Below are 24,164 nucleotides of genomic sequence, written 5' to 3' on the forward strand. Positions count from 1 at the left end.
CAGTTCCTTATGAAAAGAGGGGAGACCCACAATATGTAAAAATAAAACTGATTGTAGAGGATAAGTGGAATGATCTTTTATATGTAAAGTAAGTTATTTGGAGAAGGATCTGGGTGGCTCAGTTGGTTAAACATCTGCCTTTGGCTCAGGCCATGATCCTAGGCTACTGAGTTAGAGCCTTGCTTTGAGCCCTGTGTTGGGCTCCCTGCTCAGCGTGGAGCCTGCTTCTCCCTCTCCCTCTGCAGCTTTCCCAGCCTGTGCTCTCTTGCGCTCTCGCTCTCTCTCACTCAAATAAAATCCTAAAAAAAAAAAAAAAAAAATTTAAAGAGGAAAATGTGGAACTCTTAGAAAAAGGACAAGGAAGATGATAAGGGAAAACAGAGGAAAATAGAACATGGATGAAATTAACCTTTCTAGGTGCTCTTTAAAATATACTTTGGTGAGAAATAAAATGGACCACCTGCACAGAATGCTTGTGTTCTCAGTACTAAGCACTTTATTAGCACTTCTGTGGCTTCATCATTGAAGATCCCATAGTGGTTAGCACAGTGCCTTTGCCTGTGTACACTTGATATTGAATGAATGTTTAAAGTGATCTGAAGTTACTTGAAATTGTTTAATCAATGCAATGACCAAATAATTTTCTGATTTATAATATTTTTTTGAAATTGGTGATTTGCCTGTTCTCATAACATGTTAAAAACATTTTCATTACCATAGAAGGAATTATGGCGATTTCATTACCATAGAGGGAACTTGGGTTTCTAACAGTATGAGTATATGGAAGCTGGATACACATATGTACGTGCCTGATGAGTATAGTAAATTGTGGCTCAGTTTTAAAGTAGAGAAACATTTTTCTTCTTTGTAAAAACTTGAAGTAGCATGTCCTTAATACACTTGTGTTCTTTCTGTCTTATTCAGGAAAGCAGTGTTTCTTGGTCCTACGTCAGCAGCAGTTTAATGTCCAGGCGCTTGTGGCTGTGGGAGACCATGCAAGCAAGCAGATGGTTAAATTTGCTGCCAAGTAAGTAAGCAATTATATCCTGTTGTCAGAATAAACAATGGTGGGAACCAAGACTCCCAGGGGTTTGGACCATTTTCATACATTAACATCAATGCTTCGTTTGTTTAAAAATGTAGTTATTTAAATTGTCAGTTCAGTATTGCTGAATACATTAAACTTACAAAAGAGAAAATATGGAGCACAGGCTTGAAATTCATTTGGAACTGCTGAAGCAGCACTCTGTACAGACAAGTCACATTTACTTTCAAGTAGAGTAACAAAAAGCCTGGCAGCCTCAACATAGCGAAGCAACTTTTTTTTGTTGTGTTTGTTGAGCTTCAGTTCCTACCTCCCTCCCCCAGTTTGAGATTTGCATATTAAGCAACAAGTTTTCTAACTGAAAACTAAAAGCATATAAAATAAGAGTGTAGTTTTGCAAATGATTCCCTCCTAAAGGAAGTAAAACAAATGTCATAACATTTTACAGCTTTTAACTTTGACATCAAAAGGGTTAAAGAAAAGTAAATCAACCCACTCGTCGCCCCCCCCTCCCCACAAGTTTTGCTGTCTGGCTCAGAGTTCCTGTAGAAATGCATTGTTTTGTTACGTTTGCAAGAGGCAGGATGTAGTGTAGTGCTTGTTATGCTGTAGTTCTGAGGTAGTAATAATTGGTAATGTTGATAGTTTTGTGTTTTTCTCAGTTTACTCAGAATTTTATTTCCATGATAATGATCAAAGAAGATTTGGGAAAATGGCTGATCTCTATATTTTAAATAATAGCATACTTCATAGGCATAAATTTTTTCCAAAGAAATTAAATCTGGTATAATTGTTAAATTTTACTATTGATTTTTATCTCTGTTCTTTTGTTGTATGCTTTCAAAGATGAATATGTATATCTATATACATAGAATCATCAATTTTACAACTAGAAAGGAACTAAAAAATGATATAATTTAACATCCTAACTTACATTTGGGCCCTCCCCGACTCCCTTAGTGTTCTACATGTAGTGGATGTAACTGGTATGGGTTTAGAAATTTATTTATCAGATTTAGTTTTATTGTATCACAGCAGTATCTGTACTCTGGTTTAAAAACTCCAGTGCCACTAATGACATCAGTTCACTGAAGAACTCAGTAGTATTTGTATTACTGATACAGTAGTCCCATCTCACTCTGTCTCCCAGTCCTGCTACCCAGAGACTTCTATCTCTTTGTCGGTATCTTTTGGTGAGTAGGTTTACTGCTTTCATCTCATGGTCTATAAGGGTGTGTGCTTATGGGGTACGTTGTCAGCTAGCCTTCTAAGGTCAGTCCTGTGAAGTGGGACATAAATAAGCTTGGTCCCTAGACATAAACTTTCCACACAGAGCCTTCTATAAATAGAGCCTCTGGTAACCATAGACATATATGCTAAATTATATTTAATATACTGAAAAATACTGGGAAAAAGCCAATTTCAAATCAACAATAATCATTACGGCTTTTGTCTTTTATGTGTTAAATTGGCTCTGAAAACCAATAGATAAAGCTGACAGTTTTAAATAGAGCGTGTGTTTCCATTAAATTGCATTATAACCTTAAAGTGTTACATTCCTAAAGAAAATATTCTAGTCTAAAAATCTTTTGAAATTTCCACTTACCCTTAATTTTTAATAAGAGATATCCTACTGACAAAAGGACAGTGAATTCACGTGATATCTTTAGAAGTAAAGTAGTCCACAAATAGTTATTTCTTATTATTTTGGATCTTCTCAAACTCCTGCAACTTGACCAACAGCAATTGGCCATTATCAGAGATCAGCCAACACTTTCTAGCTGGCAAAGCTACTTGCAAATGTTCTCCCAAATAGAACTTAGTTCACTACTGTCCTCATAATACATAAATTAAAGAAGGGTTTTCGTATAAATGATAAAGTGTAAGTGTGAACTTTCTCTTAGGCAAGGCAAGAATTTAGATAAGTTAGCCTGGCTTTCATAATCCTGAAGTAAAACTCAAGATCTAGATGTAATTCAACTTAACAATTAAATTGTGACCCAGATTTTTTTTTTTTTTAAGCAAAGAACATGTATCTATTTTAGTCTCTGTCCCCCCCACCCCCAAAATGGACTTTATATAACTAGTAATGTGTGGGAAAAGATGTTTTCATAATAGAGCTGTTGCAAATTTTAAAGCCTTTGGTTATATACAAATGAATGAAGCCAGTTTTATAGAATAGACTTAACATGTGGTACTTACATTAATTATTTAACTTTTGGCACTACTCATATGTTAAAGTATCTAGCCTGAGTAATTAAGAATAAGTGTGTTAATAACTTTGCTACCTAGTGAAAGAGGAAAATTCTCATGACTAAGACTGTGGCAAAAAATACATATATTTTTTAAGTTGAAATATGTCTGGCACACTAACATTAGTTAAGGTATACAGTGTGGTGATTCAGGAACTCTGTGTATTATACTATGCTAACCACCAAGTGTAGCTACCATCTGTCACCATACAATGTCACCTTATGTTATTACAATACCATTGACTCTGTGACTTCCTTGTTCCATCACTGGAAGCCCTTACTCCCCTTCACCTTTTTTTTGCTCATCCTCACATTCCCTGCCCCCTCCTCCCACAACTACCAGTTTGTTCTTTATATTTATGGTTCTATTTCTGCTTCATTTCTTTCTTTGTTATTTGTTTCGTTTTTTAGATTCCACATGTAAGTGAAATCACATGGTATTTGTCTTTGTCGGACTTATTTCACTTAGCATAATACCCCTCTAGGTCCATCCATGTAAAAATGATGAGTTTTTAATTTTTGTAGTTATTTGATAATTTTCTTAGAAACATGATTTCATGCCCCTGATAGGTCAGCTTGTCTTTTTTACATGACTTTAGACTGTACTTCTCAAGTAGTACTGAAATCCTGATCTTTCTTGGTAACAGAAGTCTGCGGCACATGTTGTTTCTGACAACATGTAGAATGATCTTATGTTCAGAGTGCCAATTTTTAAAGAAGAAAATCAAGAATAGAAAAATTTTACTTTAAAAATTACCTGTTCTTTTCATGAATAATAATAATAAATCAAGTGAGGTTATAATATGAATTTTAAAGAACTTTCAGAACTGTTTTAGGGGGGAAATTGTGTTTGCTTTTTTCTTCATCTTTCAAAATCCCTTTTCCTAAAAATTATCTTTACTGACTAGTATTTGTTCTTCTAGTCCATGAGCATGGAACATTTTTTCCATTTCTTTGTGTCTTTCTCAATTTCTTTCATGAGTATTCTATAGTTTTCAGAGTACAGATTCTTTTTTTCTTTGGTTAGATTTATTCCTAGGTATCTTATAGTTTTTTGTTTTTTTTTTAACAATTGTAAATGGAATAGACTCCTTAATTTCTTTTTCTTCTGTCTCATTGTTGGTGCATAGAAATGCTACTGATTTCTGTGCATTGATTTTATATCCTTCTACTTTACTGAATTCCTCTATGAGTTCTAGCAGTTCGGGGTAGAGTCTTTCGGGTTTTCTACATAAAGTATTATATCATCTGCAAAGAGTGATAGTTTGACTTCTTTGCCGATTCAGATGCCTTTTATTTCTTTTTGTTGTCTGGATTGCTAACGCTAGGACTTCTAGTACTGTGTTGAACAGCAGTGGTGATAGCGGACATCCCTGCCATGTTCCTAACCTTAGGGGAAGAGCTGTCAGTTTTTCCCCATTGGGAATGATATTCACTGTGGGTTTTTCATAGATGGCTTTAATGATATTGAGGTATGTACCCTCCATCCCTACACTGTGAAGAGTTTTAATCAAGAAAGGATTCTGTACTTTGTCACATACTTTTTCTGCTTCTGTTAAGAGTATCATATGGTTCTTGTCCTTTTCTTTTATTGATGTAGCTATCACATTGATTGATTTGCAGATGTTGAACCAACCTTACAACCCAGGAGCAAATCCCACTTGGTCATGGTTAATAATCCTTGTAACGTACTGTTGGATCCTATTGACTAGTATTTTGGTAAGAATTTTTGCATCCATGTTCATCAGGGATATTGGTCTATAATCCTCCTTTTTGAGGGGGTCTTTCTCTGGTTTGGGGATCAAGGTAATGCTGGCCTCATCAAATGAGTTTGGAAGTTTTCCTTCCATTTCTATTTTTTAGAACAGTTTCAGAAGAATAGGTATTAATTCTTCTTAAATGTTTAGTAGAATTACCCTGGGAAGCCATCTGGCCCTGGGCACTTGTTTGTTGGGCGATTTTTGATTACTGCTTTAATTTCTTTGTTCATTATAGGTCTGTTTAACTTTCCTATTTCTTCCTGGTTCAGTTGTGATAGTTTATACATCTCTAGGAATGCATCCATTTCTTTCAGATTGTCTAATTTGTTGGCATATAGTTACTCATAATATGTTCTTACAATTATTTGTATTTCTTTGCTGTTGGTTTGATGTCGCCTCTTTCATTCATGATTTTATTTATTTGGGTCCTTTCTCTTTTCTTTTTGAAATAAATCTGGCCAGAGGGTTATTAGTCTTACTAATTCTTTCAAAGAACCAGCTCTTAGTTTCGTTGATCTGTTCCTCTGTTCTTCTGGTTTCTATTTCATTGATTTCTACTCTGATCTTTATTATTTCTCTTCTCTTGCTGGGTTTAGGCTTTATTTGCTGTTCTTTTTCCAGCTCTGTAAGGTATAAAGTTAGGTCGTGTACTGGAGACCTTCCTTGTTTCTTGAGAAAGGCTTGTCTTGCTATATACCTCCCTCTTAGGACCACCTTTGCTGTACCCCGAAGATTTTGAACAGTTGTGTTTTAATTTTCATTTGTTTCCATGAATTTTTTTTAAATTCTTTTTTAATTTCCTCATTGGCCCATTCATTCTTTAGTAGGATGCTCTTTAGCCTTCATGTATTTGAGATCTTTCCAACTTCCCTCTTGTGATTGAGTTCAAGTTTCAAAGCATCATGGTCTGAAAATATGCAGGGAATGATCCAGTCTTTTGGTGCTGGTTGAGACCTGATTTGTGACCCAGGATGTGATCTATTCTGGAGAATGTTCCATAGCAATAGAGAAGAATGTTTATTCTGTTTCTTTGGGATGGAAAGTTCTGAGGAGATATGTGAAGTCCACCTGGTCCAGTATGTCATTTATAGCCCATATTTCCTTGTAGATCTTTTGCTTAATCTATCCATTTAAAGTCCCTGACTGTTATTTTATTATTATTGATGTGTTTCTTTGATTTTGTGATTAATTGGCTTATATAATTGGCTGCTCCCATGTTAGGGGCATAAATCTTTACAACTGTTAGATTTGTTGTTAGATAGACTCTAAGTATGATGTAGTATTCTTCCTCATCTCTTATTATATTATAGTCTTTGGTTTAAAATCAAATTTGTATGATCAAAGGATTGCCACCTGGCTTTCTTTTGATGTCCATTAGCATAATAAATCATTTTCCATCTGCTCACTTTAAATCTGGAGGTGTCTTTGGGTTAAAAATGAGTCTCTTGCAGACAGCGTATTGATGGGTCTTGCTTTTTTATCCAACCTGACACTTGTGTCTTTTGATTGGGGTACTTAGCCCATTTACATTCACGCTAATTATTGAAAGATATGAATTTTGTGCCATTGTATTATCTGTAAGGTGACTGTTACTGTGTATATAGTCTCTGCTCCTTTCTGGTCTATGTTACTTTGGACTCTTTGCTTAGAGGACAGGACCCCTTTCAATATTTTTTTATCCGTCTAGTTTGGTGATTGCAGTTTCTTTTAGTTTTGTATGTCCTAGAGGTTTTTTATCTCTCCTTCTATTTTCAATGACAGTCTAGCTGGATAAAGTATTATTGGCTGCATATTCTCATTTAGTACCCTGAATATATCATGCCAGGTCTCTGTGGATAGGTCTGCTGCCTATCTAATGTTTCTACTGTTGTAGGTTACAGACCTATTGTTCCAAGCTGCTGCCAGGATTTTCTCTGTCTCTGAGATTTGTAAGTTTTTCTATTAGATATCCAAGTGTTGACCTACTTTTATTGATTTTGAGGGGGGTTTTCTGTGCCTCCTGGATTTTGATGCCTGTTTCTTCCCCAAATTAGGGAAGTTCTCTGCTATAATTTCTTCTAATATACCTTCTGCCCCTCTCTCTCTTTCTTCTTCTGTGATCCCAATTATTCTAATATTGTTTCACTTTAGGGTATCACTTACCTCTCAAATTCTCCCATCAAGATCCAGTAGTTGTTTATCTCTCTTTTTCTCAGCTTCTTAATTCTCCCATCATTTGGTCTTCTCTATTACTAATTCTCTCTTCTGCCTCAGTTATCCTAGCAGCTAGAGCCTCCATTTTTTACTGTACCTCATTTATTTGCTTTTTAAAATTTTTTTATTGTACCTCATTAATTGCCTTTTTGATTTTGACTTGGTTAGATTTTGTTTCTCCAGAAAGGGATTCTTTAGTGTCTTCTTTGCTTTTTTCAAACCCAGCTAGTATCTTTATAATTGTTATTCTGAACTCTTGTTCTGATGTCTTATATTTTTTAAATATTTTATTTATTTATTTGACAGAGATCACTAATAGGCACAGAAGCAAGCAGAGAGAGAGGAAGAAGCAGGCTCCCTGCTGAGCAGAGAGCCCAACAAGGGGCTCGATCCCAGGACTCTGGGATCATAACCTGAGCCGAAGGCAGAGCCTTTAACCCACTGAGCCACCCAGGCACCCCCATAAGTTTCTTTTTTTTTTTTTAATTTGACAGAGATCACAAGTAGGCAGAGAAGCAGGCAGAGAGAGAGAAGAGGAAGCAGGCTCCCGCCAAGCAGAGAGCCTAATGCAGGGCTCAGTCCCAGGACCCTGGGATCATGACCTGGGCTGAAGGCAGAGGCTTTAACCCACTGAGCCACCCAGCACCCCCCCACCATGTCTTACTAATGTCCACATTGATTAGGTCTCTGGCAGTCAGTACTGCCTCTCATTCTCTTTTTTGAGGTGGGTTTTCTGTTTTGTCCTTTTGTTGAGAGAATAGATGAACAAGAGAAGAAAATGCTGGGGGCGCCTGGGTGGCTCAGTGGGTTAAAGCCTCTGCCTTCGGCTCAGATCATGATCTCAGGGTCCTGGAATCAAGTTCCACATTGGGCTCTCTGCTCAGCAGGGAGCCTGCTTCCTCCTTTCTCTCTCTGGCTGCCTCTCTGCCTACTTGTGATCTCTGTCTGTCAAATAAATAAATAAATAATCTTAAAAAAGAGAGAGAGAGAGAGAAGAAAATGCTGAAGTGTAATAACAACCCCAGAGAAGTGTACACTAAACAAACCAGACCTAAAACTGAGGGGAAAAGAAAGAAAAAAGAAAAAATATATATATATATGATCAGGCTGGTGAATAGAACAGAGCAATACACTGGATTTTGGGTGTATTTTGGTCTGTTCAAAGAAACTGTATCCCAAAATTTTAAGGAAAGAAGAATATGTATATATATATATATGCAAAAATAAGGTTAAATATAATGAACGGATAGACTATGACCATAACTGTGAAAATTTAAAAAGATTTTTAAAAAGGAATTGATAAGAAGTTGATTGGAAAGGAAAGAAGAATAATTCAAAAAAAAAGAGAAAGAGAAAAGGAAGAAAATTTTTAAAATTAAATTTGAGAGACTAAAGAATCATGAGAATATAGCCATGAATTTTATGAGGTGTATTCCCCTAGCTCTGGAATTATGCAGTTCTCATTTATTGTTAAACTTGGTCTTGGCTGAATGTTCTTGCTGATCTTCTGTGGGAGGAGCCTGTTGCAGTGATTCTCAAATGTCTTTGCCCTGGGCAGAGTTGCACCACCCTTGCTAGGGGCAAGGCTAAGTTATCTGCTCCAGTTTTCTCTCTGTAGCTTTTGTTCCTTAAAGGTTTTAGCACAGCTTTAGAGGATATGAATGAAAATGGTGGCCTCCCAGTCTCTGGCCCCAGAGGAGCCAAGAGCTCAGGGCCCCACTTCTCATTGTACTCTCAGAGAAAACCAGTCCATCACTCCTGTCTCCCTGGTCTGTGTCCGTACTCTGTGCCCATCCAGCCTATGACCATCCATTTCTGTCTCTGGCACATGGTCCTGTTCAGAATCTCCAAGCCCAGCAGATTCCTGGGGTGCACTCCCGTGCTGCTCTTCCCAAGGAAGGAAGGGGAATCTCCTCGGTTCTGCTGCTTGTTGGGCCCTGGCTTAAAGAGCAGCAGACCAACTGTGCTGCAGATCATGGTTTATGGCAACCCTGAGCTGAGATCCCACTCCTGGACACACTGTTGACAGCTGGCTTCCTTGTGATACCTGGGTGCTCTGTCACACTCAGGCACCCCCAGTCTTCCTGTGATCCCAACGATCCTGAGACCACACCATCCCAGCAAGGGTTCCATTCCCATCTTAGCCACTGAAGCGATGTCCCTCTGTGGAGCAGACTTCTGAAAGTTGATTTTGTGCTCCTCTGCTCTCTCACTTGCTGGGAGCTAGCTGACATAGAGGCCCCTTCCCCTCCTCCCAGTCTGTCGTTCCCATATGTTGCCTCAGATTCACTTCTCCACACCTCCTACCTTCTAGAACGTGGTTGCTTTTCTGTTCATTAAGTTGCTGCTATTTTTTTTTTCATTCTCCAGTTGAGTTTGTAGGTGTTCAGAATGGTTTGATAACTATCTAGCTGAATTCCTGGGACCAGATGAAATTGAAGTCTCCTACTCCTCTGCCATCTTGGCTCCTCCCCATGAAATATCATTTTTAATTTTTAAGAAAAAATGTTTAAGAAATAATCTATAATTAAAATTCATTATAGTGACTGCCCTTCCTTTATCTTGCCAAGCCTTTCCAGTGCCTAACATGAATTTTATACATACTGGGATCCAGTGCATCAGAGTCTGATGTACAGGCAAATTACAACAATATTATTAATATTATTGCTTATAACAATAGCAGCAGTAATAATTAAATATTCCTATATACTAAGTATGAAGCTGCAAAATGCCATACTTGCACTTTGCCCTTGATCCTCACAGCAGCACTATGAGGTATAGACACTTTTTTAAATGTCTTTTTATAGCTGAAGAAATTGAAATTTAAATGCTAAGTGTAAGGTCTCTGATTCTAGGGCTCACATTCCTCCTAGGTCATCCTGCTTCTCTGAGATAGTCTAATAATAGTGGTTCAGAGCCCTCCTTAATATAGCTTACTTAGAATACAACCTTACTGTCATTGAAATATATTAATGCCTGGGAAATGCTTTAGGTCTCAAAGTAATGGTTTTTACCTCAACAGTATCTTTTTATACAGTGTCTAGTTTTTTCTGATATATAGTTGATTGATGATAGATAGATAGATAGATAAGTAGGTACCTTTTTTTTTTTTTTTTTTTTTTTAGTAGATACCTATTTTGATTTCTCATGGTGATAATGACTTTTAGGTACTGCCTGAGTTGAGAACCAAAACTTGTGAAAAATAATACTATAATAATTTTTGTTTTAAAAGTATAACTGATTATAAAGTAATAAAAAATATTTTATGTTGAGTCATAAGTTAATGCTAAAAACAGTTCCAAAGGAGAAATTAATTTTTTTACTAGCCATCATTAATACTAGTGTACTTGTCTTTACCATGAAGCAGTAGCTGCCTTCCTGAGAAGTCATCCCATTTTTAAAAAGCATGCTGTTAAAACAGAGACAGTTTGGGGTGGGGAAGGGTTGGGGGGTTAGAAACTAAAGAGTTTGTTTGCAAAGATAGTTATTTTTCTTGAATAATTTCAATATGAAAAATATCTGATAGCTATAATTATAAACATGAAACCTAAAATTCACTAGGCAGATTCAGTAGATGCATCTACTTTTGCTTCACCTTTTGTCTTTTTTTCTTATCATCAGCACTGCCACACAGTGCATCTTACACATTAGCACTCTTGTGAGAAGTAAGAGTCAGTCAACAAAGCAACCATATAGTGTTTGCAACCGATGTGAAAAATAAGTCCACCAATTCTGCCCGTCCCCCGCCCCCCGCTCATGCTCTCACTCTGTCTCTCTCAAATAAATAAAAGGCTTTAAGAAAAAATGCTGTATCCTTGTGTAAATGGGTGGCAGAGAGTTGCGGCTTGTAAACTGTTGTGAAGTGGTAGAAGGAAGGCTGTTTGAAACCTGAAAGCAAATTGTACTGCCAGATGTGGACAGGTGTGGCATGTAACGTAGATGTTTGAGGTGTGTGTTTTGAGTTCACCTGAGTACAGTTGTCTCTACTGTGTTTCTCACTGATGAAATCTGGCAAAGGAAGGCTCAAACTTATGCTCAAACTAATACCGATTATATCGATTGTGTTGGATTTAACATTTTCAAAACAAGTATTAATAGCAAAACTGATAGTACTCTTAAAAGAGAGAACCTTGTTTGCCCAGTGAGTGGGTAAAAACATGAGTCTTATCTGTTTACTGACTGCTGATGTGTGGGGGTGAGGAAAAGAAAGAAATGGAAAATTACTTCAGAGTTTCCAGTGTGAAATACTGTGTGGAAAATGGAAAATGTCACCCTCAGTCTGGACTAAATTCCCCGGATGCACTGGGGCTAAACACAACCTACTCTGGACCTGTGATGGGTTCCCCTTCTCTTAGAATGCTTTACCAATAGAAGTGGATACTGAATGGGAATGGGACTCTGTTAGCCGTGAAGACAAGGGGAGTGGGTTTGAATAGACAGCTAGCAGTATTACCTAAGTTTATCTATGCTGAGTAAACTGGAGAGAAGTTCTAGCCTTTTGAGTTCATGGAGTTCCAAAGACTGAATGAAATAGGATATTTTACTCAAAGCCATTTTATATTCCTGGCTGGTAGTAGTATATTCCTCTCATTTCAAGTCATCTCATTGTAAATGTCTTTAGGTATTCATTTGGAATAAATAGTGTGGACTTAAAATTCCTTACTTCTCCACTAGCTTCACTATTCATTTTAGTTCTTAAAAAAGATTTTATTTATTTATTTGATAGAGACACTGCGAGAAAGGGAATACAAGCAGAGGGAATGGGAGCGGGAGAAGCAGGCTCCCCACTGAGCAGGGAGTCCAATGCAAGGCTCTGGGATCCTCGAGGTCATGACCTGAGCTGAAGGCAGACACTTAACGACTGAGTCACCCAGGCACCCCTTCACTATTCATTTTAATAACTCACTCCTGTGGCCACCACTTGGATTTTGTTCCTTAGAACTTAATTTTAAACTCAATGGCAATTCTCTCTAACCATAATTTCCAATTTTGTACCTATCCCATGCCTACTAATCTTCTTTTGGACCTCATCAAGACTTCTGGTCTTTTTACCAGTCTCCTCCTTTTGTCCTACTATTTCTACCCTCTTCTGACCTCGTGCAACCCAGTCCCATTCCCAGAACTACACCCACTGCATCCTTACCTGCCTACCTTTCTTTCACCCTATGAATGCTCTACAAACTACCCAGCCCCATCAACTCCTGATCCCATAATATAACATCGACATTAAGGAGTATATTGTGTATTTGTGACACAACAGTTGATTTTTATTCCTAAGCCAGGCCTAGTGGAATGTTTCCTCCTTTATAATGAAAATAGAGGTTTATAGGCTGCCCCTGTTTTTATTGTTTCACTGAACTCTCAGTATCTCATTCCTCTTGATCCCTTGGTTTCTAACTAAAATTATAACTAGAAAAGAAAAGTTTGGAAAACACTATGACTTCTGTTGCTTAATATATCATCAGCCTTGTATTATGATTAAAAACAGCACATGAACAACAACATAAAAATTCTGGTGGATTCTGTTACTTATTTAAATGAAGCAAAACTCCTTACTTTTAGATGTTTTTAGCTTTAGAAATTTGAGGACCAACAAAGCATGAGGTAATTCAAATGAATATTTACTAATACATTCACATTGGAAACATAGCAGCTTAGTTAGTGAATCTGCTAACCACCCTTTCTGCTAGAGTCTTCAATTTGGAAAATAGCGTGCTTAAAAATATGTCCATGAGAAAAAGGCCATTTCTAATATTCAGTTAATACTCATTTTGTCTTGGTTCTTATCTGTGAAATGCTTGCGATTGTCTTCAGAGGAATGCTAAGGACTGTTTGTTTATTCTCAAGGTGTTTCCATTTTGAATAAGGCTACCCTAAGAGACTGGACATTTAAAACATGTGAACTCCTACACAACAGAAATAATGGTATTTATATGTTAATTCCATTAGGCCCAACATTTAACTCTATTCCCTCTGGTCATATACCAGGTGGAAAAAAGCAAAGACTCCACTATTAAAAATATCAAATCAGATAGTTCCAGCTGGGGTTTCCCAATCATTTAAAAGGCAAAATATGAGGTCACTTTTAATATCTTAAGTGGATGACTATCTTAGCATTTACTTTAGATATTAAATCTGAGGTGCTTATCTTTGCCTTACTAACTAGATTGTACCACTAGCAGTTTCTAGCTTTTGAATGTATTCCTTAAGAGCAACATTAGCACTTAATATGGGGTCAGTTGTTTTCCCCGCTTATCTTTCCTAGGAATATCCAATTCATCAATATACTAATCTGAAAAGTTGACTCACTAATTGGCTTTAAGTGCCAGAGCACTCTTCAGCACATTATTTTAATCAATTTGTTGGAAAGATCAATTTTCTCATGGTTGAATGCATATAAAAATGAAACAACTAAATGAGTTACATAGGAAGGTTGGCACATCTCATTCCCTAGAGATCTTTAAGAAGAGGTTCTTGATTGTGTATCCAAAATGCTTTGTGGTCCTTAAATGAAATTTGTCTGGAAGCAGGAAGATAGGATACCTATCCAGGCCTGTGTTTCTGGATCTCCATCTTATGTTGACATTAATTTTCCAATAGTTAATAGCTTGTGTTTGAGTTGAGATGAGAAGTCATTCTTTATTTCTTTTTAAAATTATTTTTTATTTAGGGACATTTTACTGTAATGAAGACAGTAGTGTTATGTTAGTTATGGTTGAGTTTTGTAAAGATAAAATTTTTTTTTAGAGGCAACTCTACAGGCCTTTTTGTATTGACTGCTATTAAGCAACACAGTGAATGTAAATACAGTGCTTAAAGTTTCTAGCTAAAAGAAAAAAAAGGAACAGCAAGTTTAAGGTCCAACTGGCTAAGTGATCTGTAATATTTCCTTCAATGGTCTTAGTTCCATTTTTTCTAATTTAAAAATTTGGGGGAGAAAAACGTTTCAAGCCAAAGTTGTTGTGACTACTATAAAGGGGTACAGTTAATTTGAATACCACTTGTTAAAGTTAAAAATTATATTTTTGCTGTTTGTACTTTTGTAGCACCCTTCTTCCCACCCAGCATGAAATGTTTGGATTTGGGGGGCGGTGGGGGGGAAGGCTTTTTTGGACTGTTAGTTGCGTACACACGTGTTTTGTTTTCTTTTTCTTCATATTAGTCATTGTGGTTAAGTGATTTATTGGTAGCTGGTGAGTCACAAGTGTATTTTTCATTCTGTGAGTCACCTAGCTGCATACAGGTTTGTACGTTTTCTTTCCTTTCTAGATCTTTCATCTAAAAATAGGTATTTTACTTAGTTGGAACGTTGAAATTTCAGTTTGCTGCATTAACTTTTAGAATTGTAGAATATCAAAATAATGCTCTGAAGAAATCTCACAGATTTAGAAAACTTGTTTAGCACCTCCTCTGGTCCAGGCACTCTGCTGGGCTTGGGAATACCATGACACATGTATGACATAAGGAACTTAATTTGAGAAGAAGGCAAAATAGATTAACAGCCACATGCAAAGACAAGCTACAGGGGCTGTGGTGGAAGTGTATGTGTATATCATATACACTCGAGGCCCAGAGGGAATGGGCATGTGGGTATTCCTTGAGCATCATGTGAATAATAAATTGGTGAATATAGGTCATTATACTGCTGTGGATTGTAGCTCTTTGAAAAACTGTACATAGATGGTATATACCTCTTTGTTGGAGTGAGATACTTACTGATTGAACTTTTATATTTGGTCCTGTCGAGTTCAACATTTGTATTGAAAACTTTGATAAAGATGTGCTTTCAAAGGTAGATCTAAAATCTGCTGTCAGAAATTCTCAATTTATGGGATTTCTTTTTTTTTTTTTCTTTTAAGATTTACTTTTTTATTATTAGAGAGAGAGGGAGAAGAGTATGTGGGATGGGGGGAGGGAAAGGGACAGTCTCAAGCAGACTCCCCACTGAGCACAGAGGCCAATGCCGGGTTTGATCTCATGACCCTGAGATCATGACCTGAGCTGAAATCAAGAATCAGATGCTTAACCAGCTGAGCTACCCAGGCACCCTGGGATTAACTGCTAAGTTATATAACGTTAATAACATCATATTGCTTTATACAAAGATTTAATGAACTTCTGTAGAAGCTGGCAATAAGAGGACATCAAGATGCATCAGTGTTAAGATAGTATGATTCTTGAGCATTTTGAAAACCATTTGTGAAGGGCTTGTTACTTCCAATTGCTTTTTCATAAATTATAAAGGAATGTGGCAGGTTGTGAGCACCTAAGAATGAGAATGTATTATTTCAAAGTGAGCTCATGATGCATTCTGGAGTATTTAAAATGCAGTGCTATATCTTGAGTCGGTAACAGAACAGAACCATCAAGTGTAGCAGCCAGTACATGATCTTACTACTGTATGATCTTAGCCTACTTACTTGACCTCTTGTAGAGTCTCAGTTCTCTCAGCTATAAAATGGTGGTCATATTTATCTCATAGGCCTTTGAGAAGCTTAAGTGAAGTAGTGTATGTGGAAAGCACCTTACACAGGAACTGGAACATAAAAGAAAATTGGTAAGCGATACAAGAATAAATACAGGCATATTTTATATATATATATATATATATATGCATAATATATAAATTTATAGCATTTATATATGTTTATATATATTTATATTTTAGGCATTTTTATATATATATACATATATATATAAAGATCAGTTTTGTTCTGTAAAAAATAAAACTCCTACTTCTTTAACATTAAAAAAAATAGGAGAATGAGCAAAACTACTGTAGAAGAACAACACAAAATTTATGAAGCATTCCATATTTTTTGCAAAGGAGAAAAAATTTGGAGGAGTATAGACCAAATAGTAAACCATGATTAAAGGAAGATGAGATTGGGTATATGATGGGAGAATTAAACTTTTAAATTTAAATGATTATTTAACATTAGAATTTATAATAATAAATAAGTTTATTCTTTTATAATAATAAGTTCTTGAGACAATATATAAAAAACAGTTTTTCAAAAATAACTTTAAAACATAAGAGCAGGGACACCTGGGTGGCTCAGTCAGTTAAGCATCTGCCTCCAGCTCAGGTCATGATCCCGGGGTCCTAGGATCAAGGCCTGCTTCAGGCTCCCTGCTTCTCTGGCTGCCTGCCACTCTCGTGCATGTGCTCGCTCGCTCGCTCGCTCGCGCTCTCTTTTTTTTTTTAACTCTTTCTCTCTCTCTGACAAATAAATAAAATCTTTGAAACATAGACACAAACCCTGCCATTTCCCATCCCTCACCAATGAGGGGAAGTTCATGAGTATAAATTGGAGGTAATTCTTCCTTGTTCTCCAGGAGAACTTGCCAGAGTCAGCACCTCACACTGGGACCCAGCAACAAGAGGTGGATGAAGTACTTCTTTCCCAGATCCATTTCTCTACCATTTATATGCAGGATGGTGATCTCTTTGACTAGGGTTATATGCTGTTAAATATTTTTTCACTTCTGTGCTATATAGAAATGAAACTGGTGCCCTATAAATCACCTATTGCAACAACCTTTTCTCGGTGCTTATGATTCTTGTTCTCTATCCCAGTCATCTTCACAGTGCATTTTGCTCAAGATTGACCATTAAGGGAAAGAAGATAATTAATCTGCTATTTATTTCCCTTCCTTACTTCCTTCTGTTACTTAAAAAGTAGGAAAGAAAAAAAAAATAATTAAAAAATAAAAAGTAGGAAAAAATTTGAGTTTTTTACTAGTTCATTTATAGATGAACACTGGGACTGTTACTTGGATTGTATCTCAGAAGGCCACATGTCACGTATAGTGTGCAAGGTCTCTAAGCAAGACTGCAAGATTCCAGTAATAAAAAGGAGTTAATACTTGTACCCTAACCAATTCCCTTTGGCATATTGTAACTAATTGCAGTTTATTTTGCTTCACTTTGCTTTTGGGAGATTAAATTTATTTATACATATTAAAATAATAAACTGAAAAGGGACTAGTGGCTTTTTAACTTTCTACCAAGAGATCACAGATGGAAGATAAAATTTAAAATATAAGCACATATGAGAAAATGTTAATGCTGACACTTCTACTCTTATAGATCTTTGTTTCAACCACATTCTGCACTGCTCTGTGTGTGTGTGAGAAAGAAAGAGAGAGAGAGAGAAAGAGTGGGGGAGAGGAGAATCTAATGAGATTGGACAAGATGAATTGTTCCCAAATAAGGAATTACCAGGAAGACTGTAAAGTATGAATCTGCATTCACTGTTGCTAATTATAAACCTTACCCTGAGTTTATGTTTATCTAAGGATAATACTTATGTTTAGGATTACATATATATAATTTTAAAATAAATAAAATAGGGGCACCTGGGTGGCTCAGTTAAGCAGCTTCCATTCGCTCAGGTCATGATCTCAGATTCAGTGCAATCCCTTTCAAAAATCCCTGTGGCATTTTTTGCAGAAATAGGAAAAAGCCATGTTAAAATTCATGTGTACTCTCAAGGGGCCCAGAACAGCCAAAACAGTTTTGAAAAAAAAAAAAAAGAACAAATTTGGAGGATTTGCACTCCCTGATTTCAGAACTTCTACAAAACTACAGTAATCAGAAGTGTGTGGTACTAACATAAGGATAGACATATAAACCAATGGAATAGAAGAAAGAGCCCATAAACAAACCCTGGCTTAAATGGCCAACGGGATTTTGACAAGGGTACCAAGACCTTTTAATAGGGAAAGGATGGTCTTTTCAACAAATGGTGCTAGGAAAACTAGGTATCCATATACCAAAGACCTTACCATACTCCATATATAAAAATTAACTGAAAATGGATCAATTACCAGGACACCTGGGTGGCTCAGTTGGTTAAGCATCTGCTTTCAGCTCAGGTCCTGGGATTGAGTCCTGCATCAGGCTCTTTGCTCAGCAGGGAGCCTGCCTCTCCCTCCCCCTGCTTGTGCTCTCTTTCTCTGGCAAATAAATAAATAAAATCTTTTTTTAAAAAAGGATCAAGGGGGAGAAAAAAAAAAAAAGGATCAAGGGGCGTCTGGGTAGCTTAGTTGGTTAAGCGACTGCCTTCAGCCCAGGTCATGATCCTGAAGTCCTGGGATCGAGCTCAGCATCGGTATCCCTGCTCTACAGGGAGTCTGCTTCTCCCTCTGACCCTCCCCCTTCTCATGCTCTCCCTTTCTTTTTCATTCTTTCTCTCTCGCTCAAAAAAATAAATAAAATCTTTAAAAAAAAAAAAAAAAGAGGGGCGCCTGGGTGGCTCAGTGGGTTAAGCCGCTGCCTTTGGCTCAGGTCATGATCTCAGGGTCCTGGGATCGAGTCCCACATCGGGCTCTCTGCTCAGCGGGAAGCCTGCTTCCCTCTCTCTCTGCCTGCCTCTCCATCTACTTGTGATTTCTCTGTCAAATAAATAAATAAAATCTTTAAAAAAAAAAAAGATTAATTACCTAAATATACCTAAATATAAGAGCTGAAACTATAAAACTCTAAGAAGAAAACATAGGCCAGAAACTTTATGACATTGGATTTAGCAGTGATTTCTTAGGTGTAACACCAAAAGTAGAAGTAACATAACAAATCGAGATTAATTTGACTTCATTGAAACTACAACATTTTATGCATCAAAGGGCACTATCAAGAGAGTGAAAACACAGCCCACAGAATGGGAGAAAATATTTGCAAGTCAAATACCTGATAAAGGATTAATATCCAGAATATATAAAAACTCTGAAAACTTATAAGAACAACAACCCAATTCCAGAATGGGGCAAAAGACTTAAACAAAAGACTTTATCCAAAGAAGATACACAGATAGCCAATAAGCACATGAAAAGATACTCAACATCACTAGTCATCTGGGAAATGCAAACCAAAACTACAATGAGATATCACTTCATATCCATTAGGACAACTGTTACCCTACCCCCCACAAAAGGAAAAATAATGAGTGTTAGTAATGTAGAGAAATTGGAACCCTTGTGCATTGCTGATGGGAATGTAAGATGGTACTGTTGCTGTGGAAGACAATATACCTGCTCCTCAGAAAGTTAAACATAAAATTATCATATGATCCAGCAATTCCACTTCTAGATAGATACCCAAAAAAATTGAAAGTGGGGACTCAAACAGATACTTATATGCTGGGACATGCAAGTGGCTCAGTCATCGAGCATCTGCCTTCAGCTCGGGTCATGATCCCAGGGTCCTGGAATCAAGCCCTGCATCAGGCTCTCTGCTTGGGAATCCTGCTTCTCCCTCTCCTACTTCCCCTGCTTGTGTTCCCTCTCTGTGTCTCTCTCTGTCAAATAAATAAAATCTTTTTTAAAAAAAAAGATACTTTTATGCTGTTGTTCAAAGCAGCATGATTCACAATAACCTAAATAGAAAACAGCCCAAATGTCCAGCAACAGATGAATGGATAAACAAAATATATTATGTACATATAGCAAAATATTATTCAGACTTAAAAAGGAATGAAGTTCTGATACAAGCAATAATACAAACGAACCTTGAAAACTTTATGTCATGTGAAGTAAGTCAGACACAAAAGGACAAATATTATTGTTTCACATACCTGAGGTACCTAGAGTAATTAAGTTCATAGAGACAGTAGAATAGAAGTTACGAGGAGGTGAGGTTGGCGTGGGTGGTAGTTGGAATTAGTGGAGAGTTAATTGTTTAATTAGTACATTGTTTCTGGGATAATGAAAAAGTTCCAGAAAAGGGTAGTGGTGGTAGCTGCACAACGTTGTGAATGCCACTGAATTATACACCTAACAGTGGGAAAATGGTGAAGTTGTATGTATTGTATATTTGACCAATAGTAAAAATTCAGCAGTGTATAATAATAAACCTTGAACTCTTGCTCACACATCTGTGGGTGCGCAAGATTTCAGCTCATCTAGGCTCATTTTGGAGCTATGGTTTGTGTCCTGGTCTGCCCCTTCTGCTTCTGAGCTTCCTTGGACCAACAGCTACTTGAGATATCATCTATGTAGAAAAGCAGGAATGCTGAAAGGCAAGTTCCACTGCACAAGCACATTTCAAGCCTTTGTTGGCATCATATCCACTGATATGTCATTGATAAAGCAAGTCATATGGCCAAACCCAAAACCAAGAGGCAAAAAATTACCTTCTGTCCACCTGGAATCTATAGCAAAGGTGTGGATGAATACTACTAGCATAGGGGAGCAAAGACTTGAGAGCAAGAATTCAGGACACCACAGAGATAAACTAAGAATTTTTTTTAATTTTTGGCAACATTGAAGAATAAGGCATTATTCATTAGTACATAATTTGATGCTATGAACGTTACCTCCTTTAAGTACTGAAACTATTCTGACGATTTTAACAGAATGGTTTGAAGTCTATTTTGTACGTTCTTCCTTTTTTAAAAGTTTTTTTTTTTTTTTTAACGACAGAGGACCATTATAATGACCATCTATGACTATGCGAAGTGGTTCTTTGTTACTTTCCTGTTTATTTTTTAATATATATTCTTCAGCAGTCAGCTGTATACAATACTTGTGCCTACTTCTAATAGTTCTGTTAGACTTCTTTTTTAATTTGTTGCTTCTTAGGTAATGTATGTAGGTACGAAAATTTATAATCAAGATAGATAAAACTACAGATGTTGAAAGTGTCCCTGAGGTAATTGGTGGGGCCCTGAGTAGTAAACTATATGGCATTCAGGTTGGAAGGATGGGATTTTATTCCTTCAGATAATGGAGTACTGTTTGTTTTTCTCCCAAGTTGCATGTTTTATAATTGAATTATTCATATATTATAGCATTTCTTTTTTTTTTTTTAAGATTTTATTTATTTATTTGACAGAGAGAGATCACAGTAGACAGAGGCAGGCAGAGAGAGAGAGAGGGAAGCAGGCTCCCTGCTGAGCAGAGAGCCCAATGCGGGACTCATCCCAGGACCCTGAGATCATGACCTGAGCCGAAGGCAGCGGCTTAATCCACTGAGCCACCCAGGCGCCCCTATAGCATTTCTTTAAAAAAAAAAAAAAAAAAAAAAAAACTTGATAGCGAACTCAAAATATTTTTATAAAATACTTTAAAAAAGGATGGTTTTTACCATTTTATCTTTTTTAATATTTTATTTATTTATTTTAGAGAGCAAGAGAGCAAGCATGAATGAGGGGAGGGGCAAAGGGAGACGGAGAAAAAGACTCTCAAGCAGACTGAGTGCAGAGCCCACTGTGGGGCCAGATCTTCCAACCCTGAGATCATGACCTGAGCTGAAATCAAGAGTTGGATGCCATAACTGACTGAGCCACACAGGCGCCCAGCAATTTTATTTTCTAGGGACAGCATAAGTTGGAAGTAAACTATTAGACTGATTGTTGACAGTTCCTAGTGGATGACATGAATAGGATAGCCTATTAAGGTATTTTTTTAAATCAAGGCTATAACTAATTTATTTGTAGAGTGATTAGTTTTCTGCAGGTGAGAAGGGTGGTTGGAAGGTGGAAGAGGCGTGAAACAATGAAGTAGTAGTGTGTTTTGGGAGGTGGTGGTAATAATAAAGAAAGCCGACTTAGCTGTCGGAAGGATGTGTCTAATTTACTTCACCCATTTCTTTTACAGTCAGATAGTTCCCAGAAGTTCTCTGCTTTCTGCTGTGGATTTTTTTCCTGCGGTATCCTCGAAAAACCCAAGGCTTTTTAGTTGTCTGTTTGAACATAACCCTCCTTGAAAATAGGGGTATAGAGCCGTATTAGTTTCAAAATATAAACCTGAAACTTTAACAGAATCTCTTTATGACAGCAAACTATCGTATACATGCTTCAAAGTTTTAAGCCATCTTAACATGCAATATCAGTTAAAATCATATTAATTAGGCTTTTTCTAAAAAGTAGAATTTCATCCTTCTACTAGCAGTAGCTTATTCAAGTATTCCTATCCCTCTCTTGCATTGACTCTAATTATATACACACATAGATAAAACCCTCATTAATGCTTTACTAAAGCTAACTAGTAAGTTCTAGTGTGACCCTTTTTTACAGATCTCTTTGATTATAATACTATTTCTACTGAATTCATTCAAGTCTACAGATAAATAATAATAGCTAGATATAGATGTGGATGGAGTTATAGAGATATTAGAGCTAAATTATTCAGAGTTTAAAAAAATCATGGAATGGGGTTACTTATATCTGAAGAGACTATTCTGTTAACAGCATATAGCTGCTAGGTATAGTGAGAAGATAATACTGAGATTGGAAGGGCAAAAAAATTAATTTTAAGCATGCTCTGTATCTGGTTAATTTTACCTTCTTTCTAATTGATTCAGTAGACTAATCTGTGATAGAAGTCTATCTGTGGCCCAGTTTAAAAAACAGGTTGGGTTTTTGGAACTTCCTTTTATGACTTGTTTGGTGCTAGAAACAATGTTTAAAATAGTGGTTATTTTTGTTTAGCTGCTCAAGTATTTTATTCCATAATATTACCTAATTAAATAAAAGTACTAAACATAGACCTAGTTACAAGTTTCAGGTCCTAGATAAAAGAAGTGATCTGGTACTTTTGAGGAAAAATGAAACTATTATTTTCTTTAATTGGCCCTTTAGGACAGAGTGTCAGATCACATCCCAAATTTTTCTAGAAGGATATCAGCTTAATGCTCAGTCTTTGAGAGCAGATAACTTGAGTTGGCTTGAAGAAGACTTTCTGATAATGGAAGGCCTCTTACTAAGGGGATGACCCTTGAAGGCCAGGGTCATAGCAGGAATGTAGCAGAGTGGAGGTCTGGTTGGGTCAGAACAGGTTATCGATGAAGCAAGGTTATCGATGACGCACACTGATCAGTAAGGAAGAGAAGGCCTTCCTAAGAGAAATGTGTAAACTAAGCAACAGTATCCTCACGTAGCCTAAATCATATACTCAGGTATCAAGTGTTCTCATTCAATCAAAAGAAGCAACTGGTAAATGGAAATCATAATGAAGAGAGATTCAATGACTGCATTCTAACACTAGATAGCCAGTGTTAGAAAGCCATTTAAAAATATACCACAATAGGGCGCCTGGGTTGCTCAGTGGGTTAAGCCGCTGCCTTCGGCTCAGGTCATATCTCAGGGTCCTGGGATCGAGTCCCGCATCAGGCTTTCTGCTCAGCAGGGAGCCTGCTTCTTCCTCTCTCTCTGCCTGCCTCTCTGCCTACTTGTGATCTCTCTCTGTCAAATAAATAAATAAAATCTTTAATATATATAATATATATATGCCACAATAAATTCTGAGATTCTTCAGTGCACAGGAGACTCATAAAACTTGTAAGAAATATGTACAATGTTGGGTTATTTTTTAAGTTAGTATCAGCCATACAGAGTTCTAGACAGTGTAGTAAAGTGAAATGAAATTTTTTCTTCCTTTCTTCACCACTTTTTACCCTCTTACCCTCATTTTGATTCTTTTCCAAACCTGAGCAAATGTTAATTGAAATGGACTGTGGGGGCACCTGCGTGGCTCAGTGGGTTAAGCCTCTGCCTTTGCCTCAGATCATGATCTCAGGGTCTTGGAATCGAGCCCCCCATGGGGCTCTCGGCTCAGCAGGAAGCCTGCTCCCCCCCCCTCTCTCTCACCTGCCTCTCTTCCTGCTTGTGATCTCTGTCTGTCAAATAAATAAATAAATAAATAAATAAAATCTTTTAAAAAAAAAAAGAAAGAAAGAAAGGAAATGGACAGTGGTATTCTCTTGGGTAAAATAAGCATTGTTGGATTTCTGAAATCTCGTCAAGTGGCACTGCAACTACTAAAGACCCAATTCCTTATCAGAATAAATAGAACTTTTCCTATGAAAATTAAATTTTCTTTTTCTTTCCTTTTTGTTTTTTTGTTTTGTTTTGTTTTGCTTTGCTTTTTTGCTTTTGTTTCATTTTGTTTAGATTCTTGTCATTCATTTTGCAG

The 24,164-nt window shown here is 36.9% G+C and overlaps 1 protein-coding gene across 1 annotated transcript in view; it reads left to right on the plus strand.

The window, feature by feature from the left end:
* Positions 1-24,164, plus strand: part of DARS1 (aspartyl-tRNA synthetase 1) — a 62,561-nt gene that overhangs the window by 15,395 nt on the left and 23,002 nt on the right. Inside the window, exon 4 of the mRNA XM_059394374.1 lies at positions 925-1,027. Within this exon, the coding sequence (XP_059250357.1) occupies positions 925-1,027 (103 nt within the window). The remainder of the gene's footprint in view (positions 1-924; positions 1,028-24,164) is intronic.

This window comes from Mustela nigripes, chromosome 3 (genome assembly GCF_022355385.1).
Source record: "Mustela nigripes isolate SB6536 chromosome 3, MUSNIG.SB6536, whole genome shotgun sequence".
In the NCBI taxonomy this organism is placed as follows: domain Eukaryota; kingdom Metazoa; phylum Chordata; class Mammalia; order Carnivora; family Mustelidae; genus Mustela; species Mustela nigripes.